This window comes from Alexandromys fortis, unplaced genomic scaffold (assembly GCF_014885135.2).
Source record: "Alexandromys fortis isolate MF-2015 unplaced genomic scaffold, M_Fortis_MF-2015_v1.1 scaffold_35, whole genome shotgun sequence".
NCBI classification, from domain to species: domain Eukaryota; kingdom Metazoa; phylum Chordata; class Mammalia; order Rodentia; family Cricetidae; genus Alexandromys; species Alexandromys fortis.
In genome coordinates, this window is record NW_026067913.1 from 10,749,022 (window position 1) to 10,776,559 (window position 27,538).

At 37.8% G+C, this 27,538-nt stretch overlaps 1 protein-coding gene across 2 annotated transcripts in view; it reads left to right on the forward strand.

Moving 5' to 3' along the window:
- Positions 1-27,538, forward strand: part of Prkd1 (protein kinase D1) — a 287,212-nt gene that overhangs the window by 215,757 nt on the left and 43,917 nt on the right. Inside the window, exons 5-11 of one of the 2 annotated variants that reach the window (XM_050138894.1) lie at positions 18,703-18,913; positions 19,087-19,164; positions 20,879-21,083; positions 22,138-22,261; positions 24,306-24,383; positions 25,921-26,200; positions 27,262-27,314. In XM_050138894.1, coding sequence (XP_049994851.1) covers positions 18,703-18,913; positions 19,087-19,164; positions 20,879-21,083; positions 22,138-22,261; positions 24,306-24,383; positions 25,921-26,200; positions 27,262-27,314 — 1,029 coding nt within the window. The remainder of the gene's footprint in view (positions 1-18,702; positions 18,914-19,086; positions 19,165-20,878; positions 21,084-22,137; positions 22,262-24,305; positions 24,384-25,920; positions 26,201-27,261; positions 27,315-27,538) is intronic. The other variant, XM_050138895.1, reaches the window with a different exon arrangement.

Here is a 27,538-nt window from a genome sequence, read left to right on the forward strand (position 1 = left end):
TAGAAGCAGTCATTAAAAGTCTTCAAACCAAAAAAATATCCAGGGTCAGATAGTTTTAGGACAGTAGTCTACCAGACTTTAAAGAAGAGGTAATGCCAATACTCCTTAAATTACTCCACAAAATAGAAACAGGAGTATTGTCGTTTTTATTTTATGAGGCCATAGTCACACTCATACCCAAACCACACAAAGATTCTACAAAGAAGGGGAATTACAGATGAGTCTCGCTCATGAACATTGATGAAAAAATACTCACAAACCGAATCCAAGAACACATAGGAAAGATCATCTACAATGATCAAGTCGGCTTCATCCCAGAGATGCAGGGATGGTTCAACACATGAATATCTGTCAAAGTAATTCACCATAAAAACAAACTGAAACACACACACACACACACACAATCATCATTTCATTAGATGTTCTAAAAGGCTTTGATGAAATCCAATATTCTTCATGATAAAAAGTCTTGGGGAGATCATGGATACAAGGGACATAACATAATAAAGACAATTTACAACAAACTTAAAGCGAAAATAAAATTAAATAGAGAGAAACTCAAAGCAGTTCCACTAAAATCTGGAACAAGACAAGGCTATCTGCTCTCTATATCTATTCAATATAATAGCTTTTGCCCAAGACACAAAATTATAAATTATATGATCTTTCTTTAAACCAAGCCAAGACAAAAGAAAAGCTGTTACACCACAATGAATACATATGGAGTGAGTACTGTAATTAATAACGGGTCTTTTGCTTGGTGATTTATAGAAATGTTTGATGATGCTAAATCAACAAGATAAAAGAACAGTATTGCCTAAATATTTTCTGCTGTTTTCCTAAATAAACAATTATTTAACAGAATTTCTGAAAACAAGACTGGAGAGATGGCTCAGTGGATAGAGCACTTAGAGCACACATGTGAGGATTAGAACTGGGATCCCCAGGCTACTCATGAACGCTAGTTGGGCATAATTGACCACCTGTAATCCCATTGCTCAGGAGGAAGAGAGGATATTTAGGATGTGAGTTCAAGTGAGAGAACCTGCCTCAAAGTATAAAGTGGAAAATAATCAAAAAAGATCCCCAAAGTCAGTATCTGGCCTCTGTATGAATGCATAGATATATTCATGTACATTCACACACATATTCATACACACATGCACACACAGAGATGCCCAGACACACATGAACATGCATACACATCACACACAGGCACATGCAAAAAGATGATAACAATCCAGCCTTGATCAGATAAAATTGTTAAGTGCCTCTTGGTACATCCATGTAGTGGAAATTATGATAATCACTAAGCATAATTAATAGCTAACTGAATCTTGCAATAATGAAGTCAGTGTTCTCAAACTAAACCAGTACAGAATTCCCTTTTCACCCTCATGAAACCCATGAGTATCTTATGAGAAAAGTAATCTTTGGGAAATATAAATTATTTGGTTAGTGCATATTGCCTAGTTCATCTTTACACACTATAATCTGAAGGATGAATTCTGGTGAAAGACCAGACTGAGAAGTCTGCAGGACCAATATTTAAAGGAAAACTGTGGTGTTTAGATGCCACATACATAGTTGACTAGGGTACTGTCTTGTTTGGAAAATTGAGAGACTTGGTATTTTTTTCTGTCTCATAATGGTGCCTATAGACAAAATCATGATTTTTTCCCCACAAAAGCCACATTTAGATCTATGTTCCAATGAGAAGCTGTTGTCTCTGAATTCCCAGGTAATTTTCATCAGCGCACACACTGCACTGATCTATCTAGTACTGGCTGCCGAGTTGTTTTGGTAAAACCTCCCTCTAATTGTACAAAGCTCCCAATGTCCCTGAGTCAAAGGCAGCACATTGCAAATCAAGAAATGGAGTTTTCAAAAACAAGTAATAAGATTTTTCTGAATGTATAGTAATTTATTTAACAAGTAGGAAGAAAATCACAAACATCAGAGTGTAGTTCTATGGTTTTTAATGTTTCAACTGGAGTTCATTTTTGTTTTGATTTCTAATTATCAAATAGAAAAACTGCCTACATATTTCCCCTTGTTTTAAAAAAGAAAGTTGAACATCTATGGTGGTGCACGCCTTTAATCCCAGCATTTGGGAGGCAGAGGCAGGCGGATCTCAGGGAGTTCTAGGCCAGCCTGGTCTACAGGAGCTAGTTCCAGGACAGGCACCAAAGCCACAGAGAAACCCTGTCTCGAAAAACCAAAAAAAAAAAAAAAAAAAAAAAAAAAAAAAAGAGAGAGAGAGAGAGAGAGAGAAAGTTGAAAAAGAATATATTTATTATATTTTACATTGAAACTTTTCTTTTAATACTAAAGTGTACTTTATTACTTTCAAATGGCATTTTAATTTAGAGTGAGATCAGAAATCAAGAAATGAGCCAAAAAATACACCATAGATATATTTGCCTATAGTGATATTTCATTTGTATTTTGATAAATAAACCTTGCCTGAAGGTCAAAGTGTAAAACAACCTCACTGATCAGCCTTATAGGCTTATCAGGTGTTGGGGACATACACCTTTAATCCCAGTAGCCACACTAGTTAGCCATAGAAACAAGGCAGCAGTGTTGCAAGCCTTCAATCCTAGCTCCAGAGAGGAATATATGGTGGGAGGAGCCAGCTCTCAGACACAGTCCGGTTCTCAGATTCCTGGAGGCAGGATCGCCATATCGGACTGAGGTAGACATAGTGGCTGATTGCTTTGCTTCTCTGACCTTCAGGTTGAACCCCAGAAGTCTATGAGTTTTTATTAATCGTGAACCATTTACCTTCCTTTTAAAAATAATTATTAAAGCTTTATGTGTGTGGGTGTTTTGCTTGAATGTGTATCTGGGCATCACTTGCACACCCAGTGTCAAGAGAGGTCAGAAATAGGCATTCGCTCCCCAGAAACTGTATTTACAGACAGTAGTGAGCCACCATGTGGATGCTGGAAACAGGACCCTTATTCTCTGGAGGAGCAGCCATTGCTCTTACCTACCAAGCTGTTTCTCTGGGCCCTGTATTTGTCTTCCTAAACCTCTTACCTCTGGCCATCCCTTGTTTGCCATCCCAAAACAGATAGTAAGTACGTTTCAGCTCACTCTCACCTGCGGGCAAATAACAGCGATGCAACATTTGATTACTCTAATGACCTTTTACTCCATCTCACATTAAGATCAAGAATTATTGTGAAGAAAACCTAATCTTTTACTTAAAGGTCAAAAATACTTCATTTTGACTCTAATTTGTTTTCAACAAGGTACAAGAGCCACCCCTCATCACTAAGACCATAGATTTTTTTCTTTTAAACAACTACTCATAATCTCAAAATGTTTTGCATCTGTGACTTAGTGGCTCCTGTTTCATTTAAACTTTAAAAGTATTTTCTAGTTGGGACTGTGTTGTGTCCACAAAGCTGACTGATGTAGCAGTTTGGTTTTGTCTGATGGCACGTGTGCCTATGTGAAATACCATTGACTAATCCGCATTGCTTTTCGCTAGTAACTTTGTTTTTCTGTCTTTTTCTCCTTTTATTCACCTCCTTTGCCTGCTCTTTGCTCTTTCAACTTCATGTTTCAGTCTCCTGTGAGCCCTGGCTTTGAGGTAGGTAATAAGCTGTCTGGCATTAAGAATATGCTGTAACCTGGATTTCAACCCCACCTTGTAATAATCTGTAGTTGGCATTCATGGGTAAAGGTTAGAGTTTGCATGAGAGTTCAGTCCATTGAATGCAGAGCCCTGGGGTACAACTGTTGTTTGTTGTATCTTATTATCAAGATTGTTTGAATTCCCATAATCCTCAAAGTGACAAAGATCGACCTAGTCATTAAAATAATAACCGTTGATTTCTCAGGCCAAAGTTTGCTTCTAAATGTTTGATTTCCTAATATGGGTGTCTTGTCTATGAAAATGAAAAGACAAGTTTTGTGGTGCTAGGTGAACTGAAAGCTCTGAACCCCAGAAATCTGTGTTCTTATTTCAGATACTGTAGAACCAGGAAAAGTGAGGACACATTCTCTCCATTCCTGCTTTGGCTTGAGACCATAGGGTTGAGACCCAGGAGTGCCTGAAAATGAACCTGACCTCTTCTAGTTCTTGACTTGGATATTTTCATAGAACATGTTCTTTAACAATGTGTATTATCACAAACTATTAGTTGTTTTTAACAGGTAACATGGAAGCAGAAATATTAAGCTTTCAATCCAGGCAGAAATTGTATATGGATGTGGAACAAATTTCCTCCCCAAAAAAGTATAAACTAAAAACTCTGAAATTGACTTTTTTATCTGTCCTAAATAATTAATAGCACTTTTATGGAAGAATAATGGCAGAACCTACAGTCATGTTCTCCAGCCAACTGACTTGCTAGTATTTATTTCCCCTTTCTTTGGCCCCATGGCCATTGGAAGTTGATCCACCACTGTTGTCTCTCCAGAGACTATAAGCTTCAAGTGCCATTATTAGTTTCCATGCTCAGATAAACTTGTGGCTACTCTAGCAGAAGATACCAATGTGAACCCACCCACCAGAACACGTTCCAGATTATAGGAAACTGACAAGAGTTTGTGTACATAAGAAACAAGATTAAGAAATTTGCTTCACTGGTGCTAAATTCCTGTTTGGAAAACCATCTCTGCTGAAAAGGACCCTATGTAGAAAAGCCCAGTGTAAAGACAATGTGTATTTTTTTTCTTGTAATTTGTTTCCTTGAGTGACTCTAGATATAGTTTTCTGGCATACATTTCCCTTTGAGTCATTCTTAGGTCATGAAAATCAGAAGAAGTAGGAAACATATCCACTCCTCACTCTTTATATTCAAGAACTGGATATGAAGAACGAAAAGAAATTTTGGCTTTTGTGGAACTTGTAGCTATTAAAGGCAACCAGGCCTTCTTCAAAGACCAGCTTCTGCAGGAAATAAGATAAACTTTCTGCAGAGTCTATTTTTTCCAGAACTTCATTTGTACTCAGTTTTTCAAAGTCATAACCAATTTTATCTTCATTTATGTCTACAAAGAGAAGGATACATGGAATTTGACAAGTTTTTTTCTCTGAAATGTATTTTGCAAATAATTGTGTGTGTAGAAGAATTATAATAGACACTTGATGACATTTCTATTTTCAGTATGTCCTGGTCAATGTATCCGCGTAAGATAATTTATCTGCCCTGTGTGGAACTTCCATACATTATATTAGTGGTAGCTATTGTTAGAGTAAGCATCTGCATATATATTTTCTTCTAGGCTCATAAAATATTTGTTGGGTCTCACTAGGAATTTGTTGAAAGAACTATTTTTGTTGGATTCCTAGAAATCAACTGTGTTATATATACTTTTAAACAAATTGTTACTTGAAAGAAAATGTTAGAGGCTTACATTTAAAATTCTACTAATTAATAGTGTTTAATAGTTTTTATTTCTCATACTTTACAAAAATAGGTTTTATGAACGGTTTTTAAAGTGTTGTTCCTCCTATTTTGATGGTTTGAGAAAGAACCTACTGTATCTAAGAGTTATTTCTTCATTGGTAAAGAGAAACAATGCTGCATGCACGCATTAACCATCCTTCCTCCTTTGTTTGTCCCTTTCCTGTTTGCTGTTGACTTGCTAGTTGCCACCAACAGTCTTCCTTTCTTAAGCAGCTGCCTTTGTCTTTCAGTCTAGGATGAAAGACTATTCTGGGGTTTTGCATGTGCTTTCTCTCACACTGGTTTTTCCATTTTCTTTTTAATAAATAATAATTATATGTGTTGTAGGCTACAGTATGATTACCTCTTCAACATGGAAAACACGTATTCTTCTTCAGTTTTATAGAATCCAGAGCCTTTGGAAACTATTTTAATGTGAACAGACATTCTGGTCAAATGATTTAGGAGAGTGGAGTGATTGTTTCTTGCAATAAAGGATGGGAAGCCAAGGTTGAAAGCAAAGAATTGAAGTAGTAGGTAACCTCTGTAGACACACTATAATGTGAAAGACAAAAATTAGAAAGCAAGAAACAAAGGAAAATAAAAATAGATGTATTTTTTAAAAAAGTTTAATCAAAGTTGTTTCAAATGCTTCCAATATCTTCGAAGGGCATCTATTAGTACAGTTCTGAGGTTGACAGCCTCTATGGAAACTTACTTTCACCGAAATTGAATTCTCCTAATCCAAAGCTTTTTGTTTCTTCTTAACATTCAGACTACCTTAGAGAAACTGTAGGAAATACAGAGCTCATTCTAAAAGCTTGTCTTTTGTCTGACTGTTTTATATCCTCAAACTTTAGTTTTTGTGAAATTTAAACTACGTTCGGTTTAACTTCTTACGGAGCACAACTATTTTTTAAATAACAATTGGCCATAAGCTTGTCATTTTCATGAAGTTTTCTGACTCACATGTAATAAAGGCAAAGAGAGTCTTGGCTGGATAGTTTCATAGAAATTTCCAGGGAGCTTTTCAACATGGCCAGTATCTATCTAGAGGCACGTACTTGGTACTCTTATGTTCTGGAGTTCCAGGAATCCTGGTGACTCATCTAAATTAAAGTCATTTTCCACTCATAAATGCACTGTGGCTGCCCTGTAGTACTCTGCCAGGTGTCGCAAGGTTTCTCTTGATTGCTGTCTAAGTGAGCTCTCCAAACACAAACCAGGGCAGTGTACACTTTAAGGGAAGAGCCGTGTGCAGAGTTAATTTGTTTCTCTACTTCCCAACCACCAAAGCCTAGAGGAAGAGTGATGTAGCCGTGGGGAAGGAGCCCTGCATTAAATTATCGTGATAAGGCTCAGTATATTGTAGCATGATGTGATTCAGTGGAACCTGTGTGTAGCATCTACATAATTAATTTATGTTCTGGATAGAAACGTTAAGAAGCCTATTTATAAATGCGATCATTATTGGGCAGAATTTCAGGAAACTCATTTGTAAGGGGACATCATGCTTTGCTTGTCCATACTTTGTTAGGTTTTAGGAACTGTTGGATCTTAAACAAAGGCTCTGATGGCCCCAGTAATCCCCCAGGCAATGCTTTATGGCCTCTGGAAAGCTCCCCAAGACACAACAGTAGACATTTTCTCTCTCCCACCTTCATCCTGCCAGGCATGGCCAAGTCGATAACCTTTTCCTTCCTGGCCCCTTGTAGCTACTGATTTCTTAGCTGAAATAAAGGACACTCGTGCTGTATGTAGGAGCTGTGTGTCATGGGGAATTCCTATACCCAGGAAAATATGAAAAGTTTGCTATGAAAGTAAGTATGAGAGAAGAAAGTTAGAAATGGATCTCCTATGACTTTCTAACTTAAAAATATTTGTGTTTTCAGTAGCAGAGTGTTAGCTCAGCTGATAATGGTATTCATCCCCAAGCCCACAACCTGAGTTCAACCTCTAAGACCCACCTAGCGGAGAGGGAATGTGCTCCTTCTAGTTGTCCTCTGACCTCCACACAGGTACCATGACGCCTGTGTGCCATACGTTCACAACACGTGGACACATACACAAGGCCATTCATATATTATATTTAATATTTGTCTGCTCAAAAATATTTAGTTGCCTTCTATGATTCTTAGACAAACTTTTGGATATGAAGTCACTTGGACTAAGTTAACCAACTTGCCTTCCTTTCTCAGGAAAAGAGTTTCCTTGTCAGGATAAACTTGTGAAATATAAAATAAGGCAATATCCAGAAGTTATGATCTAAAGTGTTGCTTTCTATAAAGAGCCCAAATTCGGGTAATAATCTATTTCTGTTTTTCTATGGCCATGCCGTTTCACTGATAGCTAGTTAGTGCTTTCTTATGTTTTCAAAACTCAGTTCTTGGGAGAGTAGAAGCATATAGGTAGGTGAAAGGAAAAGCCCCTATTTTAAACATCTCATCTTGTCTTATTACATCATTGTGGAAGTGAAACGTACACAAACACACACTCACACAGGTGCACTAGCACTGCAGTGTGGCGTTAATTAACATGGGCTAGGATTCTGGGTAAGACTGCACAAGTGTTTCTATGGCTGATTGTAAGAGGAAGATAGTAGTCTTTGAAGTCTTAGTCTCAGCTCCTTCTTGGTATCAACAATAAGCTCAGTCCAGGCCTCTGACTGTTCATGTAGAGTTAAATACTCCATTACAAAACTAAATGCCCCTAAATTGATGTCCTTGATTTTCCTTGAATAGTCATCCACTCCACCCCCATCACTCTCTATACGTCGATTCAGCCTGACATTTAAAGTTCTGTAGCAGAAGCTGTGGGCCTGCATTCATTTTCTTTCAAAGTGGAAATGTTCCCCTCTGCCACTTAAAAAACAATTGTAGATTTAGAATGCATCACATTAAGTTTGCGTTGCTTTGCTGTTTAACTTTCAAGGAAAACCTACTTATATCATGTTTCCTTTCAGGGTCCCAGCTCACGGGGTATTTATTGGTAACTGACATTTAAAAGAACAGGACCTGCAATTTGTGGAAACACTTCCACAGCTCTGATGCTTTTCCTGCAAAGGGTGGATCACTTAAGACCTTTCCTTCTGTTTACTCAAAAGAGTGAGGCACTAGAAAGTAAATGGAACTTCCAAGACTACTTTAGCACTCAGCAAATCTAGATCTCCTTATATTTTTCCAAGGATATTCTGCGTGTCGTTACTTTGAAAGCTTTCATAAATGGCTGCAAACATCAAGAAGTGACTTCTCCGCTGTAAAACACAGCATCCGTCACCACTAAGCAGGGGGTATGCTTTTTCCCCCTGCCCTGTAATAACCCTTTTCATGGTTATGAGAAGGTTTTGATCAGCTTTTATTTGTACTATGTATTTAGGACATCCAACTGAGAATTCAAACTCATTTATCTGGCACTTTTGCCATGAAGTTCAAAGGACATAGAATCAGAACACAATTAAAAAACCTTGAGACTCAGCAAACATCCTAACTTCTACACAGCACACGTGCTCTTACATGAACTTCATTTCTCGTGGCTTCATATTTGCCTTAGTCAAAGACTGTGCTGGAAACCTCTCTTAATCCCTATGTAAAGGGTGATATCTGGGGAAAGATGTCTGTTTCATCTTTCTTTACAAAGTAACCGAGCTCTGAGTTTTCTCATGTATTTCTAGCACAAAGTACAGGTGGGGTTAGTTACTGCCAAATAACCATAAAACTCTGTGTCAGAGCTTCAGCAGGGAACCCTCTGGATAGTCTATAGATAGGAAGGGCTTCGTTGTCCTTGACATATTTTTACTTGTTGATAGAGCCAAACCTGATAAGACTCAATTTGTTGTCAGCAAACATAGTTCTTTGAGGGAAACACCTTTCTGAATGATCTTTCTCCTCCACTGTAAATGTAGCTTACCCTTGATTGAAGCTTTCTCTATGGGCATTTTCTGTATGGGAATCTTGAGTGAAGCAGGGTTCTAGAACTGTACAATTTGAATAGAGTAAGGCACACTAGGTCCTTCCCTAAAATTTTATTATATTCTATTGACAATTTAAAAACACTAGGCAGGTAGAACAGTTGTCTTCAGGCTTCAGCAAGTACTCAACAGGAGACAGAATGGTGTGACTCAGAGAAAAGTAGAAAATGAGGAAGTAGTCAGGGACCCCTCAGAGAAGATGGTGAGAGAATTGAAGATAAGTAGGAAGAGACCTCTATACTGGGGAGAAAGGAAGAGTAGATAGAAAGATAGAGACAGTTACAGGTGCATAATGGCAATAAAGAGGCACAGGAATTGTTTCTTTCCCAGTCTTCCTATATCCAGTAGTGTCTCTTTGGACCTCCAGGTGTTTTTGCCCCAGGACACTTGGTAATTAGAACAAGTCCTACTTGAGGGTATTGGGGGGAATTGGGCTATTCTGCCTGGTTTTGTGGAATGTCTGTAGAGCTTCACACTTATGGAATCAAGGATGACTTGTTTCCAGTTCCATAATTGGGTGTGGTTTGTAGAATCATTATTCATACTGTTTAATCAAAACAGTACCTGAATAAGACAGTAGGCCGCTGACTGAATGGCTCTTCCACGCAAATGCTGCTGAATCAACTAGCTATTGTGTTCCAGAAAACATCCAGGACTCGGATTCCTTCTGTTGAGCACTAGTAACATAATTGAAAATCCCTGATGTAGGTCAAAGATAAGTCTTCCGGGCATTCCACATCAGTTGCATTTTGGTATGAAAGACGTTTGTTTATTTTCATTGTATCCTGTGCCTTCTTTATTCACTCATATGAAGGAAATAAGGTTATTTCTGTGACCTATTAGCAAAGAACTAAAGAATTTGGGAACAAACAAGTAAAGAGAGAAAGATCAGTATGTGAAATAAAACTACATGACTTCATAGTTACACTTAAAATCTATGAGAGTTGAGTCAAATACTTATAACCTTCTGTGAGTGAGTTTTCTTGCCTAATTGGTAGAGATGATAATACAAGGAGTTTCAAGGCTTCACATATTTATTTGTATTTTATCAAAGATTTTTCTATCATCACCTTGTTCAAAGTTCTAAATGAACCAGTCTTGTTCCCCAGAGGAGGTCACTGGCACAACCCATCTTCGTCATCTTTCACTTCACTTTCCTCTCTACATTGTCAACATCTAGATTTACTTATTTTTTAATTTATATACCTGGACTTCCTTCTTACCTAACACAATCAAAAGGACAACTACAGAGATGGAACAATTGTTAAGAGCACTGGACGCTCTTGCAACAATGCAGGTTGTGTTCCCAACAGTCACATGATTGCTCATAACCACATGCAACGTCAGTTTCAAGTTTCTACTTCAGATTCCAAGGGATTTCATACTCCTTTATGGTGTTTGTGGGCACCTGCATGCATACATGTATACACACATGTATATGATACACCTACAGTCAATTAGCTACACATATATACATTTCTCAAAAAGAAATAAGCATAAAAGTTACAGACATGGGCCTGGCGGTGGTGGCACAAGCCTGTAATCCCAGCACTCGGGAGGCAGAGGCAGGCAGATCTTTGAGAGTTCGAGGCCAGCCTGGTCTACAAGAGCTAGTTCCAGAACAAGCTCCAAAGCTACAGAAAAACCCTGTCTCGGAAAAACAAAAAACAAAATCAAACAAAAAACAGTTACAGCAGTGAAGGAAGGGAGGGAGGGAAGGAGGAAAAAGAAAGGGAAGAAGGGAGGGCAGTATTTGAGTCTTCTCTTTCACAGTGACATCGTCTTCTCCAGATTATTGCCGTCTTCATCATTCCTTATCACATCTCATAAAGGCCCACACCTTATTACTGCCTATAAATATTTGATCTTGCTACCCTCATTTTTCAGAGCAGAGGCCTGAACAGATTTCTTAGCAAATCAGATGTCTGGGACAATCAGGAAGTTGCATAGAGTGGTTGAGGTTGGAAATACTGTTTGACTGGCTGTCCTCTTTGAAAATCTAAACTTATTTAGATTATACTTGCAGGAAGCACATGCAGAAGACTGTTTTTCTAAAACTTTACATTTTGTGGTATACATTTGATCAGTAAAGAAATGTCTGCATTGCATGCTCCTCTCCATTTGTCTGTTTCTCCTTGAGAGTTTTCCCCAAAAACTAGTCATAATCGGCTATGTGGATTGCATATTATTTAATAAATCGAAGCAATTTTGAGTGCTGTAGGGTTTTGTTTGAATATTTTTTTTCTGTAAAGTGGCTTTTATCTTTTATAAAGTCTTGTATTTGATGTTTACTTGAGTAGCAATAAACAAAGCCAAGGCCAGGCAACTTTTCCACTCAGTTTTCCAGATGAACTAATGAAGGTTTCATTTCAAAGTGAATATGCTGTGTTGAGGAAATGTTTGAATCCCATTAAATATTTAAAGACGAACTGGCACTAGGAGGCCCATGATGTAATCGGGGCATTACTTACTGGGATAGCGCCCAGCTTGCTAAGTCATTAATGTAAAGTATCAAGTGAAAAGCCAATCCTTCTCCGTCAAAGCAGGATATTTTCTCTTTCTAAGTAGGCCTCCAGTGCAGAGGCTTCAATGGCGGGTAGTCATTTCACACAAAACAGTTAGTGAGAGTTCTTACTTCTGAACTAAAAAAAAAAAAAAAACTCCATCTTACTTATATTTAGTATTTATTTCTGGATTGAAGACTAAACTTCCACCATTGTTCTGTTCTGATTTTTCCTATCTATGGTGTGTGATGTGATACCCTGAGATTGGGAACAACACTTCGTGATTTTCATCATCGAGTTTGCCAAATCAAGTAATTGCATGCATGTGCTCCCACTCTTATTGGTTGACTACATTGATCCTGATATAAATCTGACACAAGGAATTTTACTCACTAGCCCAAAGATGAATATAAAGTGTAAATTTTCTGAAGTGCATTCTTCGGCATTAGCTTCTGGTAATTATAGAGAAGGGAATTGAAATCAGTTCTGTGAAGTTGGAGCCAGTTTCTACTCTGAACATATTAATGAAACAGAATAAAACAAAATACAGCTGTTCTGTTCCCAGAGCCTTTCAATATTCCTCTTGTTCCATGAAGAAAAAATTATAGTGCAGATTGTCCAAGTTCACTAAATACATGAAGCCAAACTAGGCCTTAAGCAGCAATGGAAATCCACCTAAACACAAATTGGCCAGCTAAGTAAACCCATAAAAACCCTCTTTTCTTTGGTAGCTATGGAGGAACTTTCTCTGTGCAAAAGTTAATGTCAGAAAGAAATGTAATCTAAGACTCTTGAGTACTATAATAGATTGAATTAAATATGTGAATAATAAAAAAACAGTGAAGTAAGTTAAGGAATTAAAGAGACCCTATTCTGTATCTAACACATTAGGCGCAAAATAGCTCCTTCTGCATCAGGGGTCTCAATTGTCAGCTTAATGCTGCAGTTACCTCGAGTATCTTGAAATGCACACATTTCTTAAATTATGAGACTGTTGTTTGTTTGTTTGTATGTTTTAAAACAGAATTTTATTAGCTCCCCCAGGCCTAGAACTTGGCAATCCTTTCTCAGACTTCGGGTGGAAGAATTATAACCATGGGCTATACTATGTTGAAAAGTTTAATTTCATGTTCTGTCCACATCATCATTAAAGTTTTGTTTAAAATAACAGTTCCTGAGAGGAATGCAGAAATGCTGTTTCCTAGACGCGATGTGATTCACACGGTGTGTGTCACAGGGTAACGGCCTTGTCCCGGGAGCTGTGGAGTTGTCAATCTGTTGCTCTTCTGTGGTTTATGTAGTCTTACCTTGTAAAGCCCTTGTTGTACAATTTGAAGAATAGATGAAGGCCATATGAGCCCTTAGTACATCAGCAGGTAGCGACCTTGTATTTCCATTTGCCTTGGCTCTTACATTTCTCCTCTGACATCACTCTCACACAAGTGTGTGTATGTAGGGTTCCAAAATACAGTACTGTAAACTGGCCTTCAGACAGATTCTCTATTCTCCTTTTTCTAAGGTGCCAGTTATCTGGTAGAAATTGGGATTTCAAATTCCCTCTGCCATCATTATATCAGTTTCTGCATACTTATATATTATACCAGGCATATGTGCTCTAATTCAAGACTGTGAAACTTACTTTTTCATTTAGGAATATAGGTCATCTTAGATAATATTAATTATATTTGAAACTTTATAAAAAAATAAATGTAGACATATCTAGGTGAGACTCCACTTGATTTTAAAATTTCGGATACCATGACGTTCCAGAGTAACTTTTTTTTCCCCCATGTTCACTGTGTTATATCAATTAAGGTCAGTTTCTGACTATAGCTTCTGTGACCCGGAAGACCCCCCCCCCGTTGTGTCACGTGACATAGTGAATCCCATCACTGCCTACTTACATGTAGCCTTTGGACCAGAGTGGCAGCCAGTCTCTTTTCCCTAAATTTCTAATATTTTGACCTAATTTCTTAAGTGAATCTCTTTTGAGAGTAAGAAATTATATGACTTTTTGAGAATAATTCAAGTTCTTCCAGTTTAAGAGCAGAAAGTTGTGGATGAGATGAGAACATCCCTTCTTGCTCTTTCATATGAGGTTGCTCTGTGCTCTAGAGATGCTCTCGTGTTAAGTTGGTCCTTTAACATAGCTCAGACCTAGATATCTTAAATTAAGGATAATAAACACAGCGTGGCTTGGGCACAGTCTTTTAGAATTATCCACATTTGAGATTATTTATCAGTCTGCTAAGGATGTAGGACATCAGCCCATCTTTTATTCTGTTCTTAAACTTCCCAGCTGTGGGGAAAAAAGTCCCTTTCGTTGTACTGGAGTCTGGAAGATTGCCCAGTGACAGCGCAGTTATACAATACACGGGACTGAATTAATCCGTGCAATAAGCTGTTCTTCAGTAGCATTGAAGTCAGTGGTTGAATAAATTTGTCATTCTTGTTTCAATAAGATTTGGCCTATCTCTGTTCGCTCCCACAACATCTGTGCAAAACTTTTCAGAGTAATTAACCTTTATATTTTTATTTAAATTTCCTCATACAGTGTATTTTGCTAATATCCTTTTGAAATGAATCTATCTGACTTGAGCTGTTTTTTGTTTGTCTGCTTTTTTATTTGTTGTTTATGGTTGGGAGATTATTATTGTTGTTGTTGTTATTATTAGTTTTCCAAGACAAGGTTTCTCTGTGTACCAGCCCTGGTTGTCCTGTAACTCATTTTGTAGACTAGGATGGCCTCAAACTCATAGGAATCTGCCTGGCTCTGCCTCCTAAATTCTGGGATTAAAGGTTGGGAAATTTTTAATTACAGTCTCTATTTTGTTAGTGGTTATAGGTCTACTTACATTCTTGATTTTGATTTACCTTTGGAAAATTGTGTATGTCAAGCAATTTACTCATTCTTTTAGGTTTTCCATCTTAGTAGAATATAGATTTTTAAATTATGTCTTCATGATTCTTTGAATTTTCTCAGAGTCGATTCTAATCCCCCCCCCCCGTTTTCCTCTAATTTTATTAATTTAGACTTTTTCTCTCCTTCTTTTCATTAATTTGGCTAAGGGTTTGTCATTCTTGCTTGCTTTATCAAAGAACCAACATCTTCAATGATTTTTTTTAATATTCTTTGTTATATTTCATTGATTTTAGCTCAGAGCTTGATCATTTTTTCCTATCTACTCTTTTGGGGTATTGTGTTTTCTTGATTTCTAGGAATTTCTGATGTGTTATTCAGTTACTAATATGAGATTTTTCATTTTTTTTTCCTTTTAGTGTAGGTACTTAGTGCTATAGTGGTGTCTCTTTGAACTACTTTCACTTTGGGCCATAGGTTTTGGTATGTTACATTGCCATTTTTGTTCAATTTTAAAAGCTTTTAATTTCCTTCTTGATTTTTGTCTTGACCCAATTTTCATTCTGTAGTTTAGCTTTAATCTGTTGTAATCATATAGGGCACAGGGTATTATTTCATATATAATATTTTATCAAATATATTAAGGCTTGCTTTGTGTCTTAATATAGGGTCAATTTTGGACAAAGTTACTGGAGCTGCTGAAAAGAAAGTGTATTCTTCAATTCATCAGTACTTGTGTAGATGTCTGTTATGTTTCTCAGTTTAGTTTTTGTTTGGTTCACCTGTTTATTGGTTGGGGTTAGGTGTTGAAGTCACCTGTATCACAGGATTTTAGCTGTAGTAGTCATTCTTTTATGATCTTGGGTGATCTTTTGTTTGGCGTATAAATGTAATATCCTCTTGGTATATTTTCATTTTAATGAGTATGTAGTGTTTTTTTTCCTATGTCTTCTGATTAGTTTTGAAGTTTTTATTATTTGTTTCTTTTTGGTCAGGTGTTTAAATGTCTACACTTGCTTACTTCTTTGGTCCACTTGTTGCTTTGACTGTTTACCCTGAATTGATGTCCATCTTTATGATAAAGTGTGCTTCTTGGATGAAGCAGAAAGATGAATCCTGCTTCATAATTCTGTTAGTCTATGTCATTTGTTGGGGAATTGAGTCCATTTGTATTGAGAGTTATTAATGAGAAGTGTTTCTTAATTCCTGTTATTTTGTTATTGTTACATAGATGACCCCTGTATCTTTTAACTAACTGTTCTTAGATTATTTATTCCTAGTGTCCTTGTGGTGTAGTTAGCTTTCCTTCTAGTGTTTTCTGTATTGCTAGATTAGTGGACATAAATTATTTTAATTTTTTTTTAATTTGGTTTATCATGAGATGTTTTTTTTGCTAGCTGGCATCTATGGTTTCTTATGGATTCTAATCCATTTATCCTGGACCTTTCTGGATTTCACAGTCTCTACTAAAAAGCCAAACATTCTTCTAATGGGCCTGCATTTATATGTGAGTTGGTCTTTTTCTCTTGAAGATTTTAATATCCTTTGTTTGTTACATACATTTAGTGTTTTTTGTTATTCTGCATTGTGGGTATTTTCTTTTTTTTTTTATCCTGTCTATTTGTTGTTCCATGTACCTATCATACCTTTCTGGTGATCTCTTTCTTTATGTTGGAGAAATTTTTTTTTCTGTGATTTTGTTGTAGTTATTTTTCTGTCTTTGACTTGTATTTCTTCTATATCTCTAGTATTCATAATTTTGGGCTTTTCATAGTGTCTCAAATTTTACAGATATTTTGTGCCTATGTTTTATGTTTCCTTTTATTGACCTATCATTTCTTCTACCTTGCCATGAGGATCTAAAATTCTTTCTTCCATGTCTTCTAATCTGTTGGTAAGGCTTCTCTCTGAAGTTTTAGTATGACATCTGGACTTTTTCATTTCCAGTTAGTTTAAGCCTTCATTTTCTAGTTTCATGCCTTGAATTGTTTTCTTATTTTATTTCAACTGTTTGTATTTTCACAGTCTTCTTCATTTATTTATTTCTTCTTTAAGGTCCTTGGACATATTCATAATTACTATTTTGAAGTCTGTGTCTTGTGCTTCAGTTACGTTGCTTTCCTCAGGTCTTCCCCAATAGGGTCTCTGGGTTCTGAAGGAAGCACATTGTCTTGGTTGTTTATGTGTGTGTGTGTTTGTACTAGGATCTGTGTGTCTGGAGCTATGGCATTTGAATTTGCTGGGAGAGGGCCTGTGTGTGTAAATGTCTTGACCTTATTGGATGGGTGTTCTGTTTTTCGTTGCTGTTCTCCACTCCAGGACCACTCCAGGTCCACACCAGGTTTCTGAATTACAACCAAGTATCATAGCTGTGGGGTTAGTAGCAGAGGACTCTGAGCAGAATCTCTACTGAGATTGCATGAGGGCAATCTCAGAGTAGTGGAGAATAGCTAGAAGGAAATACTGAAAGGGCAGAGCTGCTGGGATCCTGGGTCTGCATCAGGAGTTGAGGCCCAATAGGATTTAGATACTTTGTATGTGGGAAACTTAGATATGCAAGCTCCAGCGGGATGAAGGGTAAGTCTAGTGTGATTGTATTTGAAGACAGGAAGGAGGATAAATGTCCCACTTGGATCCCAGTGGAGGGTGTGGGTCACTGTGGGTCCTTCATAGAGAGGTCTGTGTCTGTGTAGCCATTGGACTAGAGATGGGCTAGAGGGGAATACCCTTTCTGGCCATCAGGAAGGATTTACTTTTCTATCATTGAATTCTAATTATGAATGTAACTGTGGACATGATAGTCCAAACAGAAACCTCATGTCAGATTTCCTTTTGCTGCAGCTTGTGTGTCGCCATTCATTCTCCTGCTGAGTAATAAGAGACTTTAGATTTTGGTTAGCCAGAGACGAAAATGCATGGAGATTTTATGCCTATGGGATTTAACAACTATTTTGTCGATAGTTGTTCCAATTTTGAAATTAGCCAGATAAGATAAAAAGACGGGATTCTTAAAGCAAGTAAGGACAATATATTTTTTTTTGCTCCACTCTTCATGCAGTATTCATCATAAAAGAATTATTTAAGGTGTGTGAGCTTAGGCGTGTCAACTAGGACCGTCTTTTCAGGCACCTAATGCTTCTTCATGTAGAGCTGGAGTTTAACTAATTAGACATGCAATTACAATAGCTACTAAGGAATATTTCCATTCTTCTTTTATTCCAAATAAATGTATTCTATTTCCAAGTACATGTTCATGAAATTGTTCAAAGGAATTGAAGTAGTAGTTCCTTTCAGTTAATGCACTTCCGCACAGCACACTCGTGTTATTATCTCTGCAAATACCAGTATTTATGTGCCTTGTGTAGCCCGTTGGTTGCTCCATTTCTTAATTATAAGAAGGATTGCCTAACTTTCGCCCTTTGCCTTTTTATGTAATTGAGGAATTATTTAAAATCATATTAATTTTTTTTCCCTCAAGGGAACCCAAAGAAACTGTAGGCTTCTCTTAGAGCAAATGCTGTGTGGAGATTGAATTTCCATCTCTACCTTTCTGAACTGGTCACACTTCTGTCCCTGTGCATATGGTGATCTAGAAAGTTCTGTATGAAGAGAGACGTGGCGTAAAGGAACATTCCTTGTTTTATTTCGGTTTTGTATTTCTGTGTTAAAAGTAAACAAATTAATATTTCGATGTTTGGAAAATAAAAAGAAGTGATTTCAAAGTCCTAGAAATCAGATTCACATATTTTGGTCTCCGGTGTGTGGCTGTCATTCAGCTTGTAGAGAGTAGTAACTCAAATGTGACATGAGTAGGCGTGAGCTACAGTGATCAACAGAAATCTAATTTCAGATTACCTCGTATCAATAAATTCAGTAGCAAAACAGAACGAAATTTAAAAATACAGTTAAATCAGGTACGAGTCTCTAACACCTTGTCGCCATTTATCCTTTCCCAAACCCCAGCAAAAGTCGCCGTCAGAGTCATTCATTGGTCGCGAAAAGAGGTCAAATTCGCAGTCGTACATTGGCCGGCCAATTCAGCTTGACAAGATTTTGATGTCTAAGGTGAAGGTGCCACACACCTTTGTCATCCACTCCTACACGCGGCCCACCGTGTGCCAGTTCTGCAAAAGGCTCCTCAAGGGCCTCTTCCGGCAGGGCTTGCAGTGCAAAGGTGAGGACCCCTTATGCCCCAGTCACTGGCGCCTGGCACCCGTCATGCCTTAAATGAATCGTCTTTCTTTTTAAGTCACTATATTTGATGCCACGTTTTCTCTGTCTAATAATTTTCTGTTTTTTTTTTTTTTTCTTTTTTGGTTTCTTTTGTTTTCAAACCTTCGTGAGTAGATTGCAGATTCAACTGTCACAAACGCTGTGCACCGAAAGTCCCAAACAACTGCTTGGGTGAAGTGACCATCAATGGAGGTAGGGGACAATTCATAGCCGTGTTCTGTGTCTCATGCAAATCACAGAGGGCAGTGTTTATGATTTATCAGTGTTTTTTCTTTCGTTTTTCAGTGGAGATATTTATAACTCATCCACAAATAAATAATGGTTCAGGTTCTTCTCTGGAATGGAAACTTCCATTTCAGATCATTAGATTTATATATAATAATAATAATAATAATAATAATAAATCTTCACACAGCATATAATTCATGTTAAAACCTTGCATGCCTGTCATTTCTTGCCTACCCTTATTTCATTCCCTAAGCCTAGTTTGCTTGGAAACATAGACCATGTTGGACACCTACAAACCAGCGCTCCCTCTCAGTTTCTGTGGCCCCACTTCCTTGAAGCATGGAGGCACAAGTTAACCTCCTTCCCCACCTGCTGATGAAGGTCACGATCACAAACTGGACTAGAGGCAAACAGCTCCAGGTGTCTGCCCTCTGCAGCTACCGCTTTCAGTATATACCTGAGTGCAAGCCTGAATCCCAAAGAGGAAGACCTTAACTCCCAGAAAGTGTTTTTTTTTCCCCTACAATAGAAGTATTTTTTGAGAATAATCCAACTATATGGATTACATTGATTCACTTCACCACCTAGGTACTGTTCTAAGGGTTATCACACTTTGATGTGACTTAGGATCCCAGGCTCCCTTTTTCCAAAAACCATGAAGTGTTTCTGTTAATTTTTACATCAGTAGACTTCGAAACCCCCTGGTTAGAGAACCTCAGAAATATACAGAGATATTTGTTTTATGAAAAGCTAAAGAATACGTGATTACATTTCTCTGGAAGAAATAGACCTAGAAGGGGCAAAGAGTAGCGAGGGGGGAGCACTATCAAGGAAAGCATTTGTATGCACACAGATTTCCAGCGTAGAGGTCCAAAGTTAGCTGGCAAAATTGAAAGCTTGGCGAATTTCCCACTCTCTGAGGCTTGTGATATTGACTCTTCAATCCCAGGGAATTTCAATTGGACCTGATAAATAGAACCCAGGGGAAATGGGAAAGTTTTTGAGGAGGATGACCTGAAGATTGCATTTGCGTATATAGTCAGAGCAATGTGGTGAAGTGGAAATTCCCCAGGCATAGAAGTTCAGAGTCTCTGGTTGACCTGCTTTTCTTATTTTAAAATGAGTAATTTGCATTAGTAAAGTAATTAAAATTTTACCATTGCCATCAACTGTACATGGACAGGATTTAACATTCAAATAACAAATACTTGAGGTATTTAAAAATTATACTTTATGTGAACAATTTAATAGATTGGGCTACATGATTTAAGAAGCTAACTGCAGTAGTAGTTAGATATAGGTAACTCTTTTTTCATGTGAACCCCACCCCCATATGAGCTTCTTTCCCCCAGGAGGCCTGTCCTATGAAATATTACCAGTTTCCTGGTTCAATTATGCCTGGACATGGCTTCCCAGAATTGTACTCCTAGGTTTCATTTTATAGAATTTCTTTTTTAATTTTTTCCTTTGCCTTGTAGACCTGAGAAACAAGTATCGGGCTGTGAAATTATGTTTACTGTCCATCCATTCAATTACTATGAATAAAGGTGAAAAGGGATATAAAAAGTTAGATGAATTCTTTATAGGGTTCAGCTCGGGGGTTGTTAGGATAGTCTTTCCCTTAAGTACTGCCTCCAAGATTTCAGACTTATCTTGTTGGGTCCTCACAATTTTCTAGATTTGCTTAGCCCCGGGGCAGAATCTGATGTTGTCATGGAAGAAGGAAGTGATGACAACGACAGCGAGCGGAACAGTGGACTCATGGAGGACATGGAGGAGGCCATGGCCCAGGATGCCGAGATGGCTATGGCAGAGGGCCAGAGTGACGGTGCGGAGATGCAGGATCCAGATGCAGACCAGGAGGACTCCAACAGGACCATCAGGTTAGAGACCCAGTAGGACTCAAAGAGGTTGAATCCTGAAGGCTCTTAGATATTTCAGTCTATAAAAGAAGCTTGGAATATAACTGATTTAATTCTGAAGAGCTGTGTGCTGTCTAAGAAAAACCTTAGATACCAGGTCAAATGGTACTACTGCCCGCTTTATAATCGAATCTTATTGCAACCATGCCTCTTAATGCTGTTTGTATCAACCATGTCCAAGATGCTCATCACCTGAACCCTTTTGGGAAAAGTTTACCATTCTAATCGACATTACAAACCATACTGACACTTTTCTATCCATTTTACAAATGTTAAATTTCTCAACACGTTGAAATTAGCCACGATCGTGCAGGGGATATATTGCATATCTTCCATTTACTGGAATAATAAGACTTCTTTGAGTAGTGAAAATATTAGCCTTAAAGCTGGTTTCACTTTGAGGAACATACATTTCAAGTGCCTGAGGACTTGAGGGAAATAAAGAAAAAGATGAAGAGGGAGAGAGGGAAGAAAAAAATCCAGAAAGAGTTAGAGTCACTTAGAAGAGAAAAAGTTGAGGGATGAAATTAATCCCATGATAACCAGCTACATAAAAGACAACTCAAATGACAAGTTCTAGTATTTTTAAGAAATCATTCAGACACAGTTCATGCAGAGATACTATAATACATAATACCACAGTATTATGTAATCCATAAATTACTATTATCATGCCTGCTATGTACAATAAACGTTCCTCTGTGGTTTTGAATACTAAAGCTTCAAAACACTGAGAGTAACTTCACTGTTTTCCTAAAAATTTGAACACCATCCAGATAAGTGCGAAGATCTAGGTGCTTCTTACTCTGCCTAGGGAGTTAAAAAGTGAACGTCTGAGTACCTGCCACTCTCCCGAGGAACTCACTTCTAAACCATTCATCCCCGACAGTACATTTCACTGAAAATGAGCATTTGTTGACTTTTCTGCTTTGAAATAGTTTAAATGAGCGTTTATTCACAAAAAGAAGGTGTGAATATGAGCATATTTCCCTCTAACATATTTTGATGTTTCAAGCCCTTCGACAAGCAACAACATCCCCCTCATGCGGGTGGTGCAGTCTGTCAAGCACACCAAGCGGAGAAGCAGCATGGTGATGAAGGAAGGATGGATGGTCCATTACACCAGCAAGGACACACTGGTAAGGAGACAGAGGTGCTCCGTATGACACTCCTGCCTCAGAGGACTGGGGAACGTGAGTTCTTGGGAGTAGTCCTCACAGCAGAGCGTGTGCTATCCCGGGTCTTTGATGTAGGTGAATAAGTCATGGGGTTAGACTAACACTGTAAAATACAATTACAGTGCAAAAACAATGCTCTGTAGACAAGTGGAATGTCTACCTGTCATTTCTAGGACAGCCATGAAAGAATTTCTAGACCCTTCTGTGGTCTATACTTTTAAAAGAAACTTCATTGGGGGGGAGAACATTGTTGACTATTATATATTCTCAAGACCGAAATTCTTTTTTTAAAAATCAGCCACGTGGGTGTGTGATAACCCTGTAGTCTGTTTCTCTTATTATAAGTTGATTCCTAATAGCTCTATAATAAAGTTGTGTATGTTTGTGGAAAACAGCGCCCTTGAGCCATGGTTCAGAATTTAACTAATTGACATTTGGTGAGAGCCTTTAATTCTATGTTCCTCATCTCTACCCATCAATAGGATTTCTACCATGTCTTTAGATAAAGAGACTTGTGTGCTTCAGTTGGTCATTTATAATTTAGACCTTCTTGTGGGAGAGAATATTTAGTTCAAGACTCAAGTGAACACTGTCAATTTCCTCTTGTGTTTATTGGAAAATATTTAAAGAATATTTTTCTTCTTTTATTATATAAATATATGAAATATATTCATATGGTCTATGAGTGGTTGTGAAAGATGCTGTGTGATGATTTTGCTCTTTTGGCTTTTAGAGGGGCCCACCACTCAGCTCGCAAATAAATCATACACAGAGGCTTGTTCTTAATTATGAATATTTTGCTTTAGCTTGGCTTGTTTCTGGCCAGCTTGTCTTAAATTATCACAACTACCAGTTATCTCTGGACTTTTTCATTTTCTTTCTCTTGTATATCTTACTTTCCTTCTTACTTCATGGCTGGCTAGGTGGCTGGTCTCTGACATCCTCCTCCTCTTCTTGTTCTTTTGCTCCTCTTCCTGGGTTCTCCCTCAATTTATCCTCTCTGCCTGCCAGCCCCACCTGTCCTTGCTCCTACCTTGCCATTGACTGTTCAGCTCTTTGTTAGGCCATCAGATATTTAAGACAGGCGATGATCACAGCTTCACAGATTCAAACAAATGCAGCGTAAACCAAAGCATCACACCTTAAAATAATATTCCTCTCGCCGGGCAGTGGTTGCACTCACCTTTAATCATAGCACTCGGGAGGCAGAGGCAGGTGGATCTCTTTGAGTGTGAGGCCAGCCTGGTCTACAAGAGCTAGTTCGAGAACTGGCTCCAAAGCTAGAGAGAAACCCTGTCTTGAAAAGCAAAGCAAAGCAAAACAAAACAAAACAAAATAATATTCCCCAGCAGAATGACATCAAGAATAATGTTGCGACTTTCTTTCTGAAAAGACGCAGATTCGTACCCATCCACGTAGGCCAGATGCTGTAAGAGGACCGACTCACAAACTCGCAGCCGTGAGTTCAGTGGTCAACTGAAGAGAATGTGACGTGGTCAAGTGCATTTCTCTGTGTTAAACTTGGAACCACAAGGTTAAACTTTCCATCCATTGAAATGTATTTAGTGATGTAGAATCCAGAGTTCTATTAAAAGTGAAAACACCTAGCTGAATGGACAGGGCTCGTCACGTTCTAAAAGCTATGCACACACAGACATTCTACCTCCTATTAAGCCCCGCTTTATTGTAAACTACAACATCTCCTTTAGCTCTTTAAGGAAAAAAAATGTTAAAAATTCTCTTGTCTTTTATTATACGTATTCTGAAGCCCCAGGTATTTCTCAGGATGCTAATCCATTGTCTCTATTACTACTCCCAACCTCAATGGTAGGTACAGAAACCTGCCACATTGTGTTCATTAAATCATCAGTTTCTGAAGTCAAACTGTGAGACTTTTGGGCTAAGGCCCTTATGCATTTTACCATCAAATCCATGTTCTCTCTGATAAAATGCACTTGTTTTTATAAAACTCTTTATTCTTAAAGTTTCATGACTTGTGTTTCAGCGGAAAAGGCATTACTGGAGATTGGACAGCAAGTGCATTACACTCTTTCAAAACGACACGGGAAGCCGGTACTACAAGGTGAGGCTGGCTTCTCTCAGTGTTGTTCACGTTCCTCCTTGCATCCTCCTGGGAGTGAAGGGAATCGTGGATGTTGTCCACATCCAACTGTGTGACCATTCCCGGGCTCCTTCTGAGGAGGAGCTTCTCCTCTGTGCTACAGAATTTTTGCAGGCATCCGGATGTAACCACTTGATTCTTCTGTGAATCTCACCATTTCCTGCAGTGTGCTTCTGGCTTGGGAGATGATGAGGAGCAGAATGATGGAGAGGGAGATGGATGGGAGGCTAAGTGGGGAACTTTAGCCGAGTAGATGGTCACAACCACTGTCTAAGAGTGAATTCCGAGACCCTCGGGAATGTAGCACATCACTGGAGATTAACAAGTAGAACAGTTCCTCGCAACTGCCAGCACTTACTAGGATCTGTTTCTTCTATTGATTTAGCAGCAGACATCTGTCTTTCTACATTAAATAATAGAAATTTGCTATCTAGATTCGTTCCTTTGATTTGTCATGATACCTTACACAGCTGCAACACAAAAGGAAGCATTACTGCATTGTTTTTTGTTTTTTTATTTTTTGTTTTTCAAGGCAGGGTTTCTCTGTGCAGCTTTGAAGCCTACTCACTGTGTAGACCAGGATGGCCTCAAACTCACAGAGATCTGGCTGCCTCTGCCTCCCAAGTTTTGGGATTAAAGCATTATTACATTTTAAATAGAAAAAAAAGAAGTTATTGCTTTAGTTACTTTATTCTTCCTGGACTATAGTGTGACACCTAATATTTTCAATACTTAAATGATCATTAAAACAAACAGTTGTGGGGCTGGGAGAGATGAATCATTCCATAAAGTACTTGCCACATAAGCCTGAGGAGCTGAGTTATCTCCTCAGCAGTCACAAAAAAAAAAAAAAAAAAAAAATCCAGATGGTTCAAATATCTTTAAACCTAATATAGGGGCACAGAGATGTGGATTTCAGTAAGCTCTGAGTTTAGAGAGCCCCTGTCTCAAAAAATGGGTAAGCGTGACCCAAGCACACATAGCTTAAGAACTACTTGTCGTGGTTTTCATCCATGGACACTCACTTACCTGTGTAATTACATTACAGTCGCACATACTGAATCAAAACATATTTGACTGAAGGGCCTCTAAGAATTCTTTAAAATAAACAACAGCCATGAATACCCAAATGCATTAAAAAAAAAGTTGTCCAATTTGCCACATAGCTTCGTTAGACTCTCCCACCCGCCACCGTTTTTAACCGTTGTTTAAAAACAAAACAAACAAAAAACACCTTGAAATTTCTGGGAAAGTATGGTAAGGCCTCATTATAAAATATTAAGTTTTATGTATGTGTTTTTGCTATAACACATTTTCTGTAAATTTTGTAATTCCCTTTCTCGCGTGGCATAGATTTTATTTAATAGTTGTTTTATGATGTGTGTGTTGTTAAATACTTTTCGTAAATTGCGTCTGTTTGTGATTCCCTTCCTTATATGTGGATTTTATTTACTAGTTGACAGGCTTTTGGTAAACTACAATCCTCTGTCTTCCACAGGAAATTCCTTTATCAGAAATTTTATGCCTGGAACCCGCGAAACCTTCAGCGTTAATTCCCACTGGAGCTAATCCCCACTGTTTTGAAATCACTACAGCGAATGTGGTTTATTATGTGGGGGAAAATGTGGTCACCCCTTCAAGCCCCCCACCAAACAACAGCGTTTTCACCAGCGGCATCGGTGCAGACGTGGCCAGGATGTGGGAGGTGGCCATTCAGCACGCCCTCATGCCTGTCATCCCCAAGGGCTCCTCTGTTGGTTCAGGAACCAATATACATAGTAAGTCCGATGGCTTGAATCTGCCACGGCGTGCGTGCTGGTGTTTCAGTAACCGACCTGTCGCTTTCCCCAATGAGACAATGAAGAAAGACTCCATGTGCTGGCATCAAGCGTGTGGGACAACACGGAATCTCTGAAGAGAAGCTGCTATGCTTACTAAAATAATTCATTCATCAAATTATTGTATTTATTTAATATTAGAACTTTTACAAAGTTAAGCATAACCTATACATTAAACATGCACGGATGTCCAGATTGTTGTTGCCCAATGCACTTGTCCAGTTAGCAGTTAGTTTGAGTTTTACTTGAATGCCACAAATATGAAAAAAAAACCTTATTTCTCCCAAATCACGTCTCATACTTCTCTATTTGAGGCCTATGTTATAAAGACCATGTTACACTTGTTACACTTGATCACCTTCTCCCAGGAAGACGTTTCTGTGCATTAGTTCAATAGATTCAGCCGAAATGAAATATTGAAGATAAACTAAAGAAGATAGAGGAAGACCTATATAAAATTATGATATGAAACTCCATCATAGTTATTAATCATGCAGCCTGCAGATGAAGCCTTTTAAGCATTTGGTATATCTGTTCTGTTATGATATTTTTCTTTAGCTGGTATATTAATAAGATATATGTGATTAATCCAAGTATAAAGAATGTATCTGTAAATAAGCGACGCACTTAATTAGAGCCCCCTATTTTAATGCCTAGACCTCTATCAAATAATGACTTGCCTACATTTTAACAAAAACAATTAATTTCTAGAAAGTTAGTTGTCTGTAAGCTCATATTGGAGTTACTGCATAGCAAAGCAAGAATTGGAACCCAAGTCTTTTATAATCCAAGCTCCATGCTGACAAATATATTTTTTTTAAAAACCAAGTAGAGACTGAGTTTATAATTTTAAGAGAAATAATATATTCTAATAGAACTTTTGCATAAATATCTAATTGTGGAGATTAATGTAAAAGCAATTCTCTGGGATGACTGATACTCACTCTTTTTTTTCTTACACTTCATCTACTTTATGTCTACTTTCAAACATGAATTTCCAGAAGACGTTTCTGTGAGCATTTCAGTTTCCAATTGCCAGATCCAGGAAAACGTGGTGAGTTCATGTCTATTAATATCAATCTTAGAATGCAATTACTGGAAAATAAAAATATCACATGTTTGATGTTTATTTATCTAACATGCTATATTCTTGTTCTATGATATTTTATAAACACTGCATTGTTTGTTTACCGATATTTCTAGATTCCATAACATAGTACCAAAGGTTGTTTGTCATAATAGACAATCAGTGTAATACAGATTTTTTTTTTACCTTTA